Source organism: Diadema setosum, chromosome 2, assembly GCF_964275005.1.
Source record: "Diadema setosum chromosome 2, eeDiaSeto1, whole genome shotgun sequence".
In the NCBI taxonomy this organism is placed as follows: Eukaryota; Metazoa; Echinodermata; class Echinoidea; order Diadematoida; family Diadematidae; genus Diadema; species Diadema setosum.
In genome coordinates, this window is record NC_092686.1 from 26265721 (window position 1) to 26278761 (window position 13041).

Here is a 13041-nt window from a genome sequence, read left to right on the forward strand (position 1 = left end):
CAAATTATTTGAAAATATAATATCTAAACACACCCTCCAAGCGACAGGAGCGAGGGAGGGGTGGGCGGGGATCACTCTCCTCCATCAAGAGGGAGCTACCATGCATTTTCAGAATTGAAATTCATCCATCTGGTACATACTTCAGTCGGAATATTGGGAAAATAATTATTTTTAAAAAGATACTCAAGGAAAACACTCCAAAAAGTCAGGGGTGCCACACCTTCAGCACCGCATTAGCCTAGAGTCATACTAGGGAGCAAAGGGGTGGTTGCATTTAAGAAACGTTTCACTACCGCTGGAATTGAGTTAATAAGGAAAAATGATCACCCTCGATCTCATTCCATACCCACAAAAATAGACGAATTGCAAATATATACCAAGAACTAAGAATGCATCAAATTAGTTATTCCGAGCTGAAATGACAGCAAGTTTCTTTTCTAATTTTCCCTAGCTTTCGGAAATATCTCACAGGCCCCAGTACTTCCTATGTTGTCTTCAAAATGATTTGCATTGACTTCAACGAAATTTTCAAAGGCCCGCGCAATCTGAAGGAGCCGAAGTTCACCGAATTTCTTGCCGGTCAGCAGGAGACCGACCGGCGAGCAGCCGAGGTTGCCCGCGTTGATGCTGATGGACGGATGGCCAGTAAGGTTGCCTGGCTTCAGATTCACTTCGACATCCGAGCAATATTCCATCAGCTCTTCAGAAACAAGCAAAAACACGGAAAACGTGTTATCCTTCCGAAAAAAAAACTAACAACATGCAGAATTACTCATTGATATCGTCTATTTTCTTAAACAGTCACTGCGACAGTTTCTTTTTCGTTGCTATATTGAATGCAATCCGCGCTCGTCTGAGAGCATTCTATTCGGCAGAAACATAGATAACTATAGATACATAAAACACACAAACACACACACGTAGAGCTTTAATGCATGTATCTTCCATATATAGTAGAACAACAGGATTACCACGCACCTCGGAAAGAAGCGTCACTTTTCAGCGGAGGTGGAGCTGTAATTGGTACAGTTGGCATGGCAATGACATCATAATCTTCCAGTACTTTATCATAGTCTCTTGTGAGTTGCCGCCGAAGATTCTGGGCTTTGCCGTACAGGTGCAGGTAATTGTTTTCTTTCAGATAGCTACCAGTTAGTATCTGCATCTGCAAAATGCAACAACAACAACAAAAAACTTTATATAAGACTTCGCGAAAGGAAAAAGTCGCATGGTACTTGTACTGGAACTTTCCTTTTTTTTTTTTTGTTTCTCTACCTCTAGATATGTTTCCATCTCTTGTTTTGATACATGTATATTTTCTCCGCCCCCTTTCTCTCTCTCTCTCTCTCTCTCTCTCTGACACATACACACACACACACACACGCACACACACACACACACATGCACGCACCTTCACACACACACTGTGTGTACATCATGTACATTGTAATCTGCTTACTGATATTCTATGTGATATTACTGAAAAGAATCTTGATTTATGTATGAAATTGTGTTGGAAGAAAAATAAATCAAACAAACAAACAAACAAACATACTATCTGTCTCTTTCTACATAATATATATGTGTTATGTATATGTATATATTTATATAATGATATCTCCATACAATATATAGGCCTACACTTCTCATGACAGTGTATGGTCCATATACTAATAATCTCTATAAGTACTCGTTTTGCTATTGCTAATGGATGAGTGTAAAGTCATTAGTGTGTTCATCTCTTACCCCTTCTCTCCATCCCATACCCCCTCCCCTCTATTCTCTGCTTCTGTGCTCAGTGTCTGTCAAATTCACCTTGTTGTACGGATGCATTTCTCTGGCATAGAGCGCCAGTCCGGATGCCACTCCCCGCATCATGCTGGTGGGGTAGACGCCAGTGTGATGTAGCCCCACACCTGCGGGGAGGAATGACAGCAAGATCTTCCAGGAATCTTGTATACGCAAAATGTGTGTTCACATGAAACACTAATCATGCATTCCTTTCTCGTTTCTATGATCTTCTATACACTGTGGAAGCACCGGTATGTAGTTGATGAGTCTCTGAACTTTCAAACATCAGTTGCTGAATTTGAATTCTGATCGGAGCTAACATCCATAGACGAGCAACTGTCAATGAACATTTTCTGTAATGAAATAAAATGGTTACCTGCCAATACTGGGTTAATAACGATGGTTAGGGCCCTAACGAAGAATGTGTCTAACGTCGAGGAGTATACCACAACTTTGTTATCTAGTATAAGTCACTATGCTTTTTGCTTGATGTCATTTGTAAGGAAAAACTCTTGCTTGGCATGCGCTACCTATCTCGTAGATAAGTCATTGTGTCCTTAGCTTGATGACATTTTAGGAAAACATTCCATGCTATTCTTATCATGAAATTGCTTCTCCCTGTGCTTTCCCTATAGTGATGTGAATACCAACTCTCTTATTGCTTTTCGCGTAGTCCATTACCCGGTGTAGTGGACTAAACTCCTGACTTTTAAAACCAGGATATCTACGGTATAGCTCTTGCTTGGCATGCGCTACCTTTTAATCATAAGATAGCCTCCTATAATTTTCCACTTGCTCCAGTTGTTCATGAATGGGAAATCGGCAGTGCCTGTTAAGGATACTGGCAGGTCCGTCTTTTGTAGATATGCTAAATCTATGACCGTTATCATGGATGAACAAGATATATCTATGTGATATCTTAGATAGAATTTGATTAAATTGAACACTATTGTTATTACCACTATGCTCATCATAATGACGATATTCATTATAATGATATTGAGAACCATAATGATGTAGTTTAATGATTCAAACTCATGAAATTCTCCTGTCGAGTAGTCTTTATTGCAACTTGACGGACAAATTGCTCAACATTAAATGCACATCGACAAAAAAGGCGCCTGTCAGGAGATCAGCAGGTCGTAGGATTGAATCCTGGCCGAGTATCTATGCGCATGTTTTCTTTTGTCGTGGCTGCTACTAAAATATTGATCAATCAGTGCTTATTTAAGTCGATGTAAGGCAATTTGTCTACCAGTTGCAATAGTGTAATAATGCTATCATTCTAATCATCATTAGCATTACCACTACTAAGCCTACTATTGTTATGTAGTAGTAGTAGGGGTAATTTCGTGTTAGTTAATAGTATCATAACAGACCAGGTTAACAGAATAACCCTTACCACCGGTGGAGAAAATAGCGTCGATACCACCAATGTTTCCAATCACCTTTCCGATGGCTTGACCTAGTGAAGAACAAACAGATGAGTTACGGGGGAGGGGGCAAAAATAGCACTATATACACATGGTTCTTTAATAATAATTTTGTCTTTTTAAGGATTTTTTTTTCTTTTTTACCGACTTCTAGTCATCACGGTGGCGGGAAAACAGGCTTGTGGCTTGAGTGTCAAGAAATACCGCCTTCCGAGTTTCCTTAAATCCCTTGTAAGATTGCTTCTCCTATCGCACCATGCTAGACAAAAGTGAAATAAGAGTGTAATTTTTGCTCTTTAAGATACATATGAACAGTTTAAAAGCATTTTTTTTAATATCTAATATGTGACTAATGTTTCCTTGCCAACGAGATAGACCCATAGGGAATTTCAATCTTGATCGTGTATTGCCTGGCTTGTATTAGAAAAGAAATGAGAGGATTAAACTATAATGTAATACCCTTGTTTTATGCCGAGAACAGGTCGGGAGAAAATGTTTCGCTGGATAAGAATGATAATTGATGAATTATTGCTCTTAAACCGAATGGAGAGCTGATCAACACTCAGATCACCCAGGGTTTCTTATTTGTCTTACTCTCTAAACTTTTACAGCTCATATTGTGTGTGTGTGTGTGTGTGTGTGTGTGTGTGTGTGTGTGTGTGTGTGTGTGTTTGACTGGTTTATACAAAGTATATGATATCAGCATGGCATGCCCCTTTAACCGAAACTATGAAATGATATGCGTTTATATTCCCCCGCCAGGCTACAAGCCTTTCAAGGGTAAACTTCCTTTAACATAATATACAAACGGAATGCTGCGTTATTGATTCGTCACCCTGAATATATCATTTATTTTCATTCTCTATACATACTTATATCGGTGCTCCCAGTGCAAATCATAGAGTGGGGTTTACCTCAAGATGGAAGACTAATTTGAGTCACCGACTCTTAAAGCTAACAGTATCTTTCTGAGGTATTTCTGTTTACACTTTGGGCAGACATAAACTACACACTAGAGTATACTCACACGTATACACTTGAAACAATGGTGCTAGGTAAAAATGGCAGAGGTAAAAATGGCAGAGGTAAAAATGGCAGAGGTAAAAATGGCAGAGGTAAAAATGGCAGAGGTAAAAGTGGCAGAGGTAGAAATGTCAGAGGTAAAAATGTCAGAGGTAAAAATGGCAGAGGTAAAAATGGCAGAGGTAAAAATGTCAGAGGTAAAAATGGCAGAGGTAAAAATGTCAGAGGTAATAATATCAGATGTAATAATGTCAGAGGTAATAATGTCAGAGGTAAAAATGTCAGAGGTAATGTCAGAGGTAAAAATGTCAAAAGTAATGAGAGCGATTTCGTCAGAGGTAAACGTATGAAGAGGTTTTGAATAATAACCTAGCCAGAGCAAACTGTATCTATCGAATTATCAAATCCAAACTGCAGATTTGAAGAATATTTATGGAATTATGTTTTTAAAAAATTAGAGCACTCTCATTATTCTGAGTTTGATTCAAGTGCTGTGGCGTAATCTGTCTGTTCAGAACAGAGAAATATTAAACCAGCTAAGAGCCTAGTAGGCCTATGGGAAATTATTATTATTATTATCATTAATATTATTATTACTATTATTCATCATTGTAAGGGCGTTCCAACAATGCTGCAAAACAGTATAATCCTACGTTGTTTCGCCCAATGAAGTTATCACACACACACACACACACACACACACACACGCACGCACGAACCCACTTTTGGTATAAGCATATACTTCTATACGCAGACATACATACTCTCACATACACACTCTTACACAAACGAATTCCGTTCACGTCCAGGTCATAGTATATTGTCATTATTTTTCATTTTTTTTTCACTGTTTAGTGTAAAGAAGTGAAGGAGACATAGTCGAAGCAAACCGCTAATTTTTCACCTGTTCTATGTTGTTTTCTCACATTCAGGTTTCGTAGGAGCCTATTTATCTCACAAGGCCTGATCACGACATAATGTAGAAGTAAAAATACAAAATGCAAAAAACAAACTATAGCAGATGTATCGGCAGACATAAGTAAGCTCTTGCAAAATATTTTATTACATTGTTCAAGTATCACATGGCGCAAAAACAAATATCTCGAAGTTTAATGAACACTTTGTGGTCACTTTACAAACTTATGCCTATTAAAACTGGAGACGAACTTTAGCAATAGACTGTTCTAGTGAGAGTAAAAACCGATAGTTTGCCATGGGATTTCTTTCAATTATTGTTGAACAAATCCGCAGGCGAAAAAAAAAGGTAAATGTTTGATGCCTTTCAAACTTAGCTGTTGCTCCAAAGTCAGATTCCATTATGTTTAACGTAGTAAATTTATCAACATGGTGTGTTGCTAAAGATTGGTAGATTCAGCCTCCGAAAATGACGTTGTTCCCTCGTTATACAACAACAGTAAGAAAACTTCACTAAAAAGTAATACGAATCTTTCAGTTGAAATTACAAAAGGGGAGTAACAAAAATATACAGGTCCCCGTGCTTTATTTCAGGACAAGGCACGAAAAGCGCGTATTGCGAGAAAGGTGTCAGAAACATAAAGAAAAAAATCTCTGTCACTTTTACCTCGTCCTCTTGCATTTCTACGACTAAATTTTTATCAATGACATTTTTGTCTCTGGCATTTTGACCACTGACATTTCGACCACTGACAACTTTACCTCTGACAATTTTTACCACTGACATAACTATTTACCTCTGACACATTTTTACCTCTGACATTATTACCTCTGACATTTTTACCTCTGGCATTTTTACCTGTGACATTTTTACCTCTGACATTTTTACCTCTGCCTTTTTTACCTCTGACATTCTTACCTCTGCCATTATCACCTGTGACATTATTACCTCTGCCATTTTTACCTCTGCCATTTTTACCTCTGCCAATTTTACCTCTGTCATTTTTACCTCTGACATTTTTACCTCTGCCATTTTTACCTCTGCCATTTTTACCTCTGCCATTTTTATCTCTGACATTATTACCTCTGACATTATTACCTCTGCAATTTTTACCTCTGCCATTTTTACCTCTGACATTATTTCACCGAACCGAAACGATCAACACCATACACATAAGCACTGGTAAGAAATTAGTTGTTTTTTATTAAGCTACATTTTGACAATTTCCCTAAACTAGTCATGTGAATGAAGATACAAATTTTCTTTCTGTTTTTATATTTTGTTAAGTTCAGTTCAGTTCAATTAATTTCCATATTTCCATTTCTTCTTTCTCGAAGGAATAACAAATTCATTGACATTGATGCATTAGATAAGAATACAAGATTTCACAATTATGTCTTTTTGCACTAAATAAAGAATACACTGAACAGCTGCTGAACACGAATTTTAATGGTCATATCATGGTACAAAGATGTCTCATAGAATGAAGTAACAGAAGTATGATGGGGCCTGCATAAAAAGTAGCATGTAAAATGTAGGCCTAGGTCCCAAACTTCATATACGTATAGGTGTGAAAATTACGGAAAATGGGTAGGATGTCTTGATCAATTAACGAATTATTCCAACATACAAATCAATGTTGCGGGGTGAACTAATGCAGACTACATTGTTTTCGACCTATCTGTTGAATAAATTCATACATTTCTTAATATTTGATCTTAAAAAAAAATACTACACTGTTGCTTAGGTCGACAAACAAGGCAAGTTCTGTTTTTAACGTATGGCGGTCCTCTGTGTTTTTGTGGCATGTATATAATATATTATGCTTATGTATGATCATTTACATATTGCATACTTCGATGGTATCAGGATGAGGAGGAGAGGCATTTTGGATAGCCCTACCGGTGTACAGTGGTGGTGGACGGATGTGTATGTATGTATGGTTTTTTGTGGGGGTTGGGCGAGGTGGCGGTTACAGCTCAATGTGTGATGAAGCGTGGGACTGATGAAGAATGAGAGGGAAGGCCAGACATAGGTGGGGTTGTGATCTCATTGGATGATTTGAGAATATTACACATTATTTTGGTAACCGATCATTGAGGAGAAATAAACAAAATCAAGTCAAGGGGTCCGTTTCATAAAACTTGTCATCAGTGGCAAGTTGTCATAGATGTGACAAGCTACTGAAATCCTTGCATCTGATTGGCTGAGAGCAAATTTGTCATAGAAATGTGGCAGTTGTCACTGATGACAAGTTTTATGAAACAGGCCCCAGGTCAGATACCTGCACTATGAAGAGGAATAGATACGTCATCAACTTTGGAGCGGAACACTGCGGCAAACAAACCAATTCTATGTCGAATGAGTTTGTCGACCTCCGGGTTCGAATTCTTGTGTCCAAAGCCTTCCTCAAGCAGAGCGATGCGCAACCCCCTCGTGTCGACATCTTTTAGCTGACAGACAAACAAATTGATACACGGACGGTCAAACAGAGGGAAACAAGCAAAGACAGACATGTAGACATCCTGAGACGGACAGACAGTCCAAGACAGATAATCTATCAGCGACAGACAAAAAAAAAACAAACAAACAAACAAAAACAAAAACGGAGAGGGAACGCCCGGTCGGTTGATACATGAAGATCAAACCCCTGTCCCTCCAAAACAGACAAAGAGAGACGTAGATAGAACATAATGTGTGGCGAACAGAGGTACATAGACATGATAGACATGGACTAAGAGACACAGACAAATGGAATGGAAGAGGCACAAATTGGAAAGTTAAAATGGAATGATTTTCTAATTTTTGTTACATGCGTCTTTTATTCTAATGGATTCTATAACTTCAGAAAGAAGGTGCATGCATCATGACCAATGTTTTCTCTCAGGGAAAATGACGTGAATGGATGGAACTTCAGCCAATCACGTCCAAGCAAATACCTGTTCAGTGTAGTTGGGTACGATTAGATCGCGCGGTTGCCTTGCGTCTTTTCCATCGTCATAACCAGCAATGACCTGTACCGGATGTGAAACACAAAATAGTTCATTTTATCGAGACCTATAGATTATCTCGTGTTTTGTTTTTTTTTCTTTTCTTTTTCAAGTCTGAGATCAGAAAAAGAATAATGTTTGGAAAGTTTATATTAATTTTGTCAAGATGTACATTTGTATTCAAAATCCGTATTTGAAATCGGCAATACATCATGAAATATTTTCGTGACGAATTTCCACCAACTACATCAGAATTCGAAAGGCATTGCAAAAAGCTTGGAGAGCATATCGACATCACAATGGGGATAATCCTTTCAGCTATGTAATAGCACCGGTTAGCTTAGAGCCATGTGAGTCCTGTGCACATAGGAATATTATACCATGTATACAAATTGCAAGTTGCACTTGCGGTAAGATCTCGTCCGGCAATCATTTACATCAGAATACTTTTCACGTTCTGACCTTTTTTTTTACGATTTACATTTTCATGTGGGTAGTCCACACGTACCCTTAACTTCTCTCGCACTGCAACGATTACGACTTGTCGATCGTTTAACTCTCACTCAATTTCCTCTCATACTTCGTACTGTAGAACGATTAAATCGTTTTGTTTGTCATTCTTCAATGTCACGAAGTTTATCGTAAATGTGGTTACACGCAGTCTTGATGGATACCAAGGTAATAAAGCGTACTTGTTTGCGCTTTATCTAGTGACCGCGGTAATAATGTTCTATTAATCTCTTTGAGCACCGCAACATTTGAGAAATTCACTATTACTATGATGATGACTGTTGAGTTGAGTTGAGTTTATTTATTCAACAATAGTATTAAAAAAATACCCCTTGCTATATCAGCTATCAAAGGTGTTTTTTTTTCAGCATGGCCGTAATGATAACATTGTACAACAAAATACAACATAGAAATCATACAATGGAGTTACAGCAACTTAAAGATACATACAAGCAATACAAAACACTGAAAAGTGAAGATGTCCCCTACAACTACCTCTGATAAATACATGTGTACTGTGACATTTTTCATTTTGATTTTCATTATAATTACCGTTCTTATCAAGAAAGATTCAAAGCCAATACCTCCAGCATCAACGCACAGTCATCCACCGTGCGTGCCATGGGACACAGATAATCGACCACAAACTCGCGGGAAGCACCGCCGGTGTAGGGAACGAGACCGAAGGTCGGCTTCAATCCAACCAGCCCGCACCAGCTGGCCGGTGACCGAACCGACCCGCCCTGGTCACCTCCGATGGCGATATCGACCTCCTTCGTTGCGAGCTTAGGATTGGAGAAAGGCCAGTGGTTATTGAAGTTGACAGATCAACCTGTCACGATTACGGTAGAACCAGGGGATTTGCAATTGAACTGGTCGGTCTCTCAAAACCTTATCACATCATCGAATAAAGAGCTACTGTCATCGTCAACGATTCCAATTTCAAGAAAATTCTGGGTTGTTTTTTTTTTTCTTTAATGGTCAATTCAAATTATTGCAAAGTATCCATCTGTGCAGAATAGATACCCCGTTGTCACTATACCAACGAAAAAAAAAATGTTGGTATACACGGAACTTGACGACTATTTTTTAGGATGCAAATTTTCTGGCTTCTGTATAATTCATGGTAATCATTCTCAAGTCAAAGAAAATTATATGAATTCAAAATGCTTTTCTTATTGTTCGTGAAAACATCAAGTCAATCAAAAGAAAAAAAAATCCTCTTTTCTGACGAATACACACGAACCAGGGGATTTGGAAAGACCTGACACGTGAGCGCAACCCTTCATTCTATAAAGCCTATTATAAGGGGGCACATAAATTGTACCTCCTACCAAATTTTCATCTGCTGCACTCCTGCGCCCTTTACCCAATTTCAACCAAATTTTGGTGACTTATCCTAAAATTTTATTGCCAACATTTTGATAAATATAATATAGCTATGTCCAATATTGCTGTTGGCCATCGCAACCGCAAACTGGCAACCATGTTTGCCAGAATTTGCGTGTTTTGCTGTTCCAGTTTCAGTGTAAGAATAAATATTGTATATAATTGTGAATAAAAGTAGATGAAATAGGGATTTTCATGGCTGTAATTTGCTAAGAGACCAACATATGAAGTAATTATGGTTGTGAATAACCCTGAAATGTTCTTCTTGTCGTTTCATTTGTCATGTGACATAGGCATCAGATAATAGATGTGATAGAGATGATTGGAGGAAAAGTGTATTCCAAGGATTACCCTTTTATTTTGTGTCATTTTGAATCTATTACACACATTTTGCCTGTAGTAGCATTTGTTTCATTATTACATACATATAAAAACTCAAAAGTCCAATATTCTGGAAATATAAGTGGGAAACCTATACATGTCCTTATCCAAAACAATAACATAGCTCTCATATGCATTTCTGTATAAGCAATGTGCGAATAGCGCCCCATGTGGTGACCTTGAGATATATCAAGCATAACAAATATAGTAGTGAAGTTAAGGGCTTTTTACACTTGTGTTTCTTAACCCCGGACTTTCTCTGACCCAGGACTATCGTTAGTCCCGTACCAATTTTTTTTCAGCTTTTTACACTCGCCAATTAGTCCCGTACTATCTCTTGTCCGGGGCTAAGGAGAAAACTGACCTTTTTACACTCATATTTCTTAGCCCCGGACTTTCCAAACCACATGAATATTCATAATTACGCTGTGTACTGTACACGTACACGCACGCACCGGCAGCACTTGATTACCTCGTTTCTGATTGGTCATTGAGGGTCGGACTTCGTCTCCGTCGCTTAGCCCAGGATTATTTTTTCGTTCTGTTTACACTCACTTGCTTGGCACCGCAATTGCGGTGCTAACCCCTGCTATTTTGCAGGGCCAGATAGTACCGTACTATCGGTGGGGCTAGCCCACTTTGGCAAAAACGAGTGTAAACAGAAAGTGGGCTAAGGATAGTCCCGTACCAACGGTGGGGCTAAGGCCCCCCCCCCCCCCCCCCCTTAGCCCCACCGTTGGTCCGGGGCTAAGCAAAATTTTACAAGTGTAAAAAGCCCTTTAGGCTGGCTTTTCTCTTGAAAATCTGAAAACGATTGATCTTAAGTAAAGACATAATACTGGGGATGAAAAATCATAAAGAACAACAATGACTTTAGCATTGTATAGTGCTATGTATTTCTTTATATCGTTTTGAATAGCGCCCTCGATGTGTAACATGGTATAACATCATGTAGAGTTTGAGCTGTTCTACCAGTGTGCCAAATATGACTGTGATACATCAATAAGAAAGAAGTTATATGGGGGGCACAATGTACCCTTCCCCCTTGGGCCTGGAAGGGTCAAAATAGCTTGGGCTTTATAGGGTTAGGAAGGGAGCGTATAATTTGTGGCCTCATAATTGGTTTACGGAAGGGAAACGGTTACCAAGACGGCGCAACCGGAGCTGGATCCACCTGGAGAGTGACCAGTAACGGAAGGGTGAAGCACTGGTCCGCTGGCGCTTGTCATGCTGTGTATCGAATTGCAGAGCTCTTCACAATTGGCCTTTCCAAGAATAACGCCCCCTGCGGTGTGAAGTGATGTATAATCTTAGAGTATACTACGTGTAGTAAATTAGATACTTTTCAATGTTGAATTGTTTATAAGTTTTGAAGTATACGTTGGAGGTTTCTGTGACATATCTCTTGCGATCAGTGTGCTTTAAATACAGTAGAAATCCCACAGGCGCAGGTAAAACATCCAGAGCGACTGCATGGGCAATGGGCATGATTCATCCTTTCTCACCACAGCATCCAGCAATGTCCAAGAGAATAGGGAGCTTTAGATTTTCGCGACGGGGACGTTCAGAGGAAAAAAAAAAATGTTTTGAGCATGTGCAGAAGTGCGCGTCAAGTCGATCTATTTTCAGCTTGCGTTGCCTGAGTTTTCACTACGCGTACTGGGCTATTCTTACGTCCGCACAGTTTGCAACGTAGAGAACTACTTCATGCACCGATCATATGGGGGCGCCATTTTATTTTTTATACGTTGCGTCCCAGCGTAATCTGAAGCTACTTTTCAGCACGACGCAGAGGAGAGGAGAACGTCCAGCGCAAGCGTCGTCTCAAACTTCCGCACGTCAAAATCTAAAGCTCCCTAATAACATGGGAAGCAGCACCGAAAAAAAAAACTAAAAACAAAAATAAAGGGACCAACAAAACCCATGCAATATCGGGTGGGGGTGGAACACTCACAAACTCAAACCTCTGGACCCACCCCAACGCTAACAACAACAACAACAACAACAACAACAACAACAACAACAACAAATACCACACACAAAATAAAGACCCCCTCCGCCCCTCCCCCCCCCCCGAAAAAAAAAGAAAATCCAACAACTCCCATGGTCCTTATTTAACTTTATATGTTATTCTCCATGATCATTATTATTATCCAATATGACGATATTGGTATGAATACAAAACCTGCGTCCAGCACTCTAGTAACTACCGTCGCGTCAAAGTCGGGAACGTAACCCTCGAGGAATTGGCAACCCGTCATCATCGGGATTCCCGCCACGGCGATGGAGTCCTTGATGACGACGCTTTTTCCCGCAAGTTTCCCGGCAGCTGCTCCCTTGATTGTCGATTTGTACGTCCTGAACGATAACAGTGAAAATTCGTTCATGATGATGAAGCATGTTGCTCGAAGAAGGAAAGTTCATGTGAGCATTACAAACAGATTTTAGCGCTTGATGTTATTCTCATAGCGCTGTATCATTCCAGAGTAATCAAATGCGTAATTATATTTTGGGTAATCAGAGAAGTGATAAAAGTCCCAGGAAACATAGGCTAAATGAAAGTAAGATGTGCTACCTTCTTCAATATGTCAGTTGTCAGAGATTGTAT

The 13041-nt window shown here is 39.3% G+C and overlaps 1 protein-coding gene across 1 annotated transcript; it reads right to left on the reverse strand.

Moving 5' to 3' along the window:
* Positions 1–437: 437 nt before the first annotated feature.
* LOC140243654 (amidase-like) lies at positions 438–12697 on the reverse strand. Its single transcript, XM_072323321.1, has 9 exons — positions 12619–12697; positions 11579–11718; positions 9248–9448; positions 8103–8177; positions 7448–7616; positions 3194–3256; positions 1816–1916; positions 979–1165; positions 438–700 (listed from the first exon to the last, which is right to left on the reverse strand). The coding sequence occupies exons 1-9, from the start codon at positions 12695–12697 to the stop codon at positions 438–440; spliced, it is 1278 nt and encodes a 425-aa protein (XP_072179422.1).
* Positions 12698–13041: the final 344 nt, after the last annotated feature.

Coding starts and splice junctions, on each gene's coding strand:
- LOC140243654 (XM_072323321.1), bottom strand. CDS start 12,697: ATGATGACGGGTTGCCAATTCCTCGAGGGTTACGTTCCCGACTTTGAC. Junction 7,617..8,102: donor TACCCAACTACACTGAACAG/GTATTTGCTTGG, acceptor TTTGTCTGTCAG/CTAAAAGATGTCGACACGAG. Junction 1,166..1,815: donor AAATGCATCCGTACAACAAG/GTGAATTTGACA, acceptor TGCATTTTGCAG/ATGCAGATACTAACTGGTAG.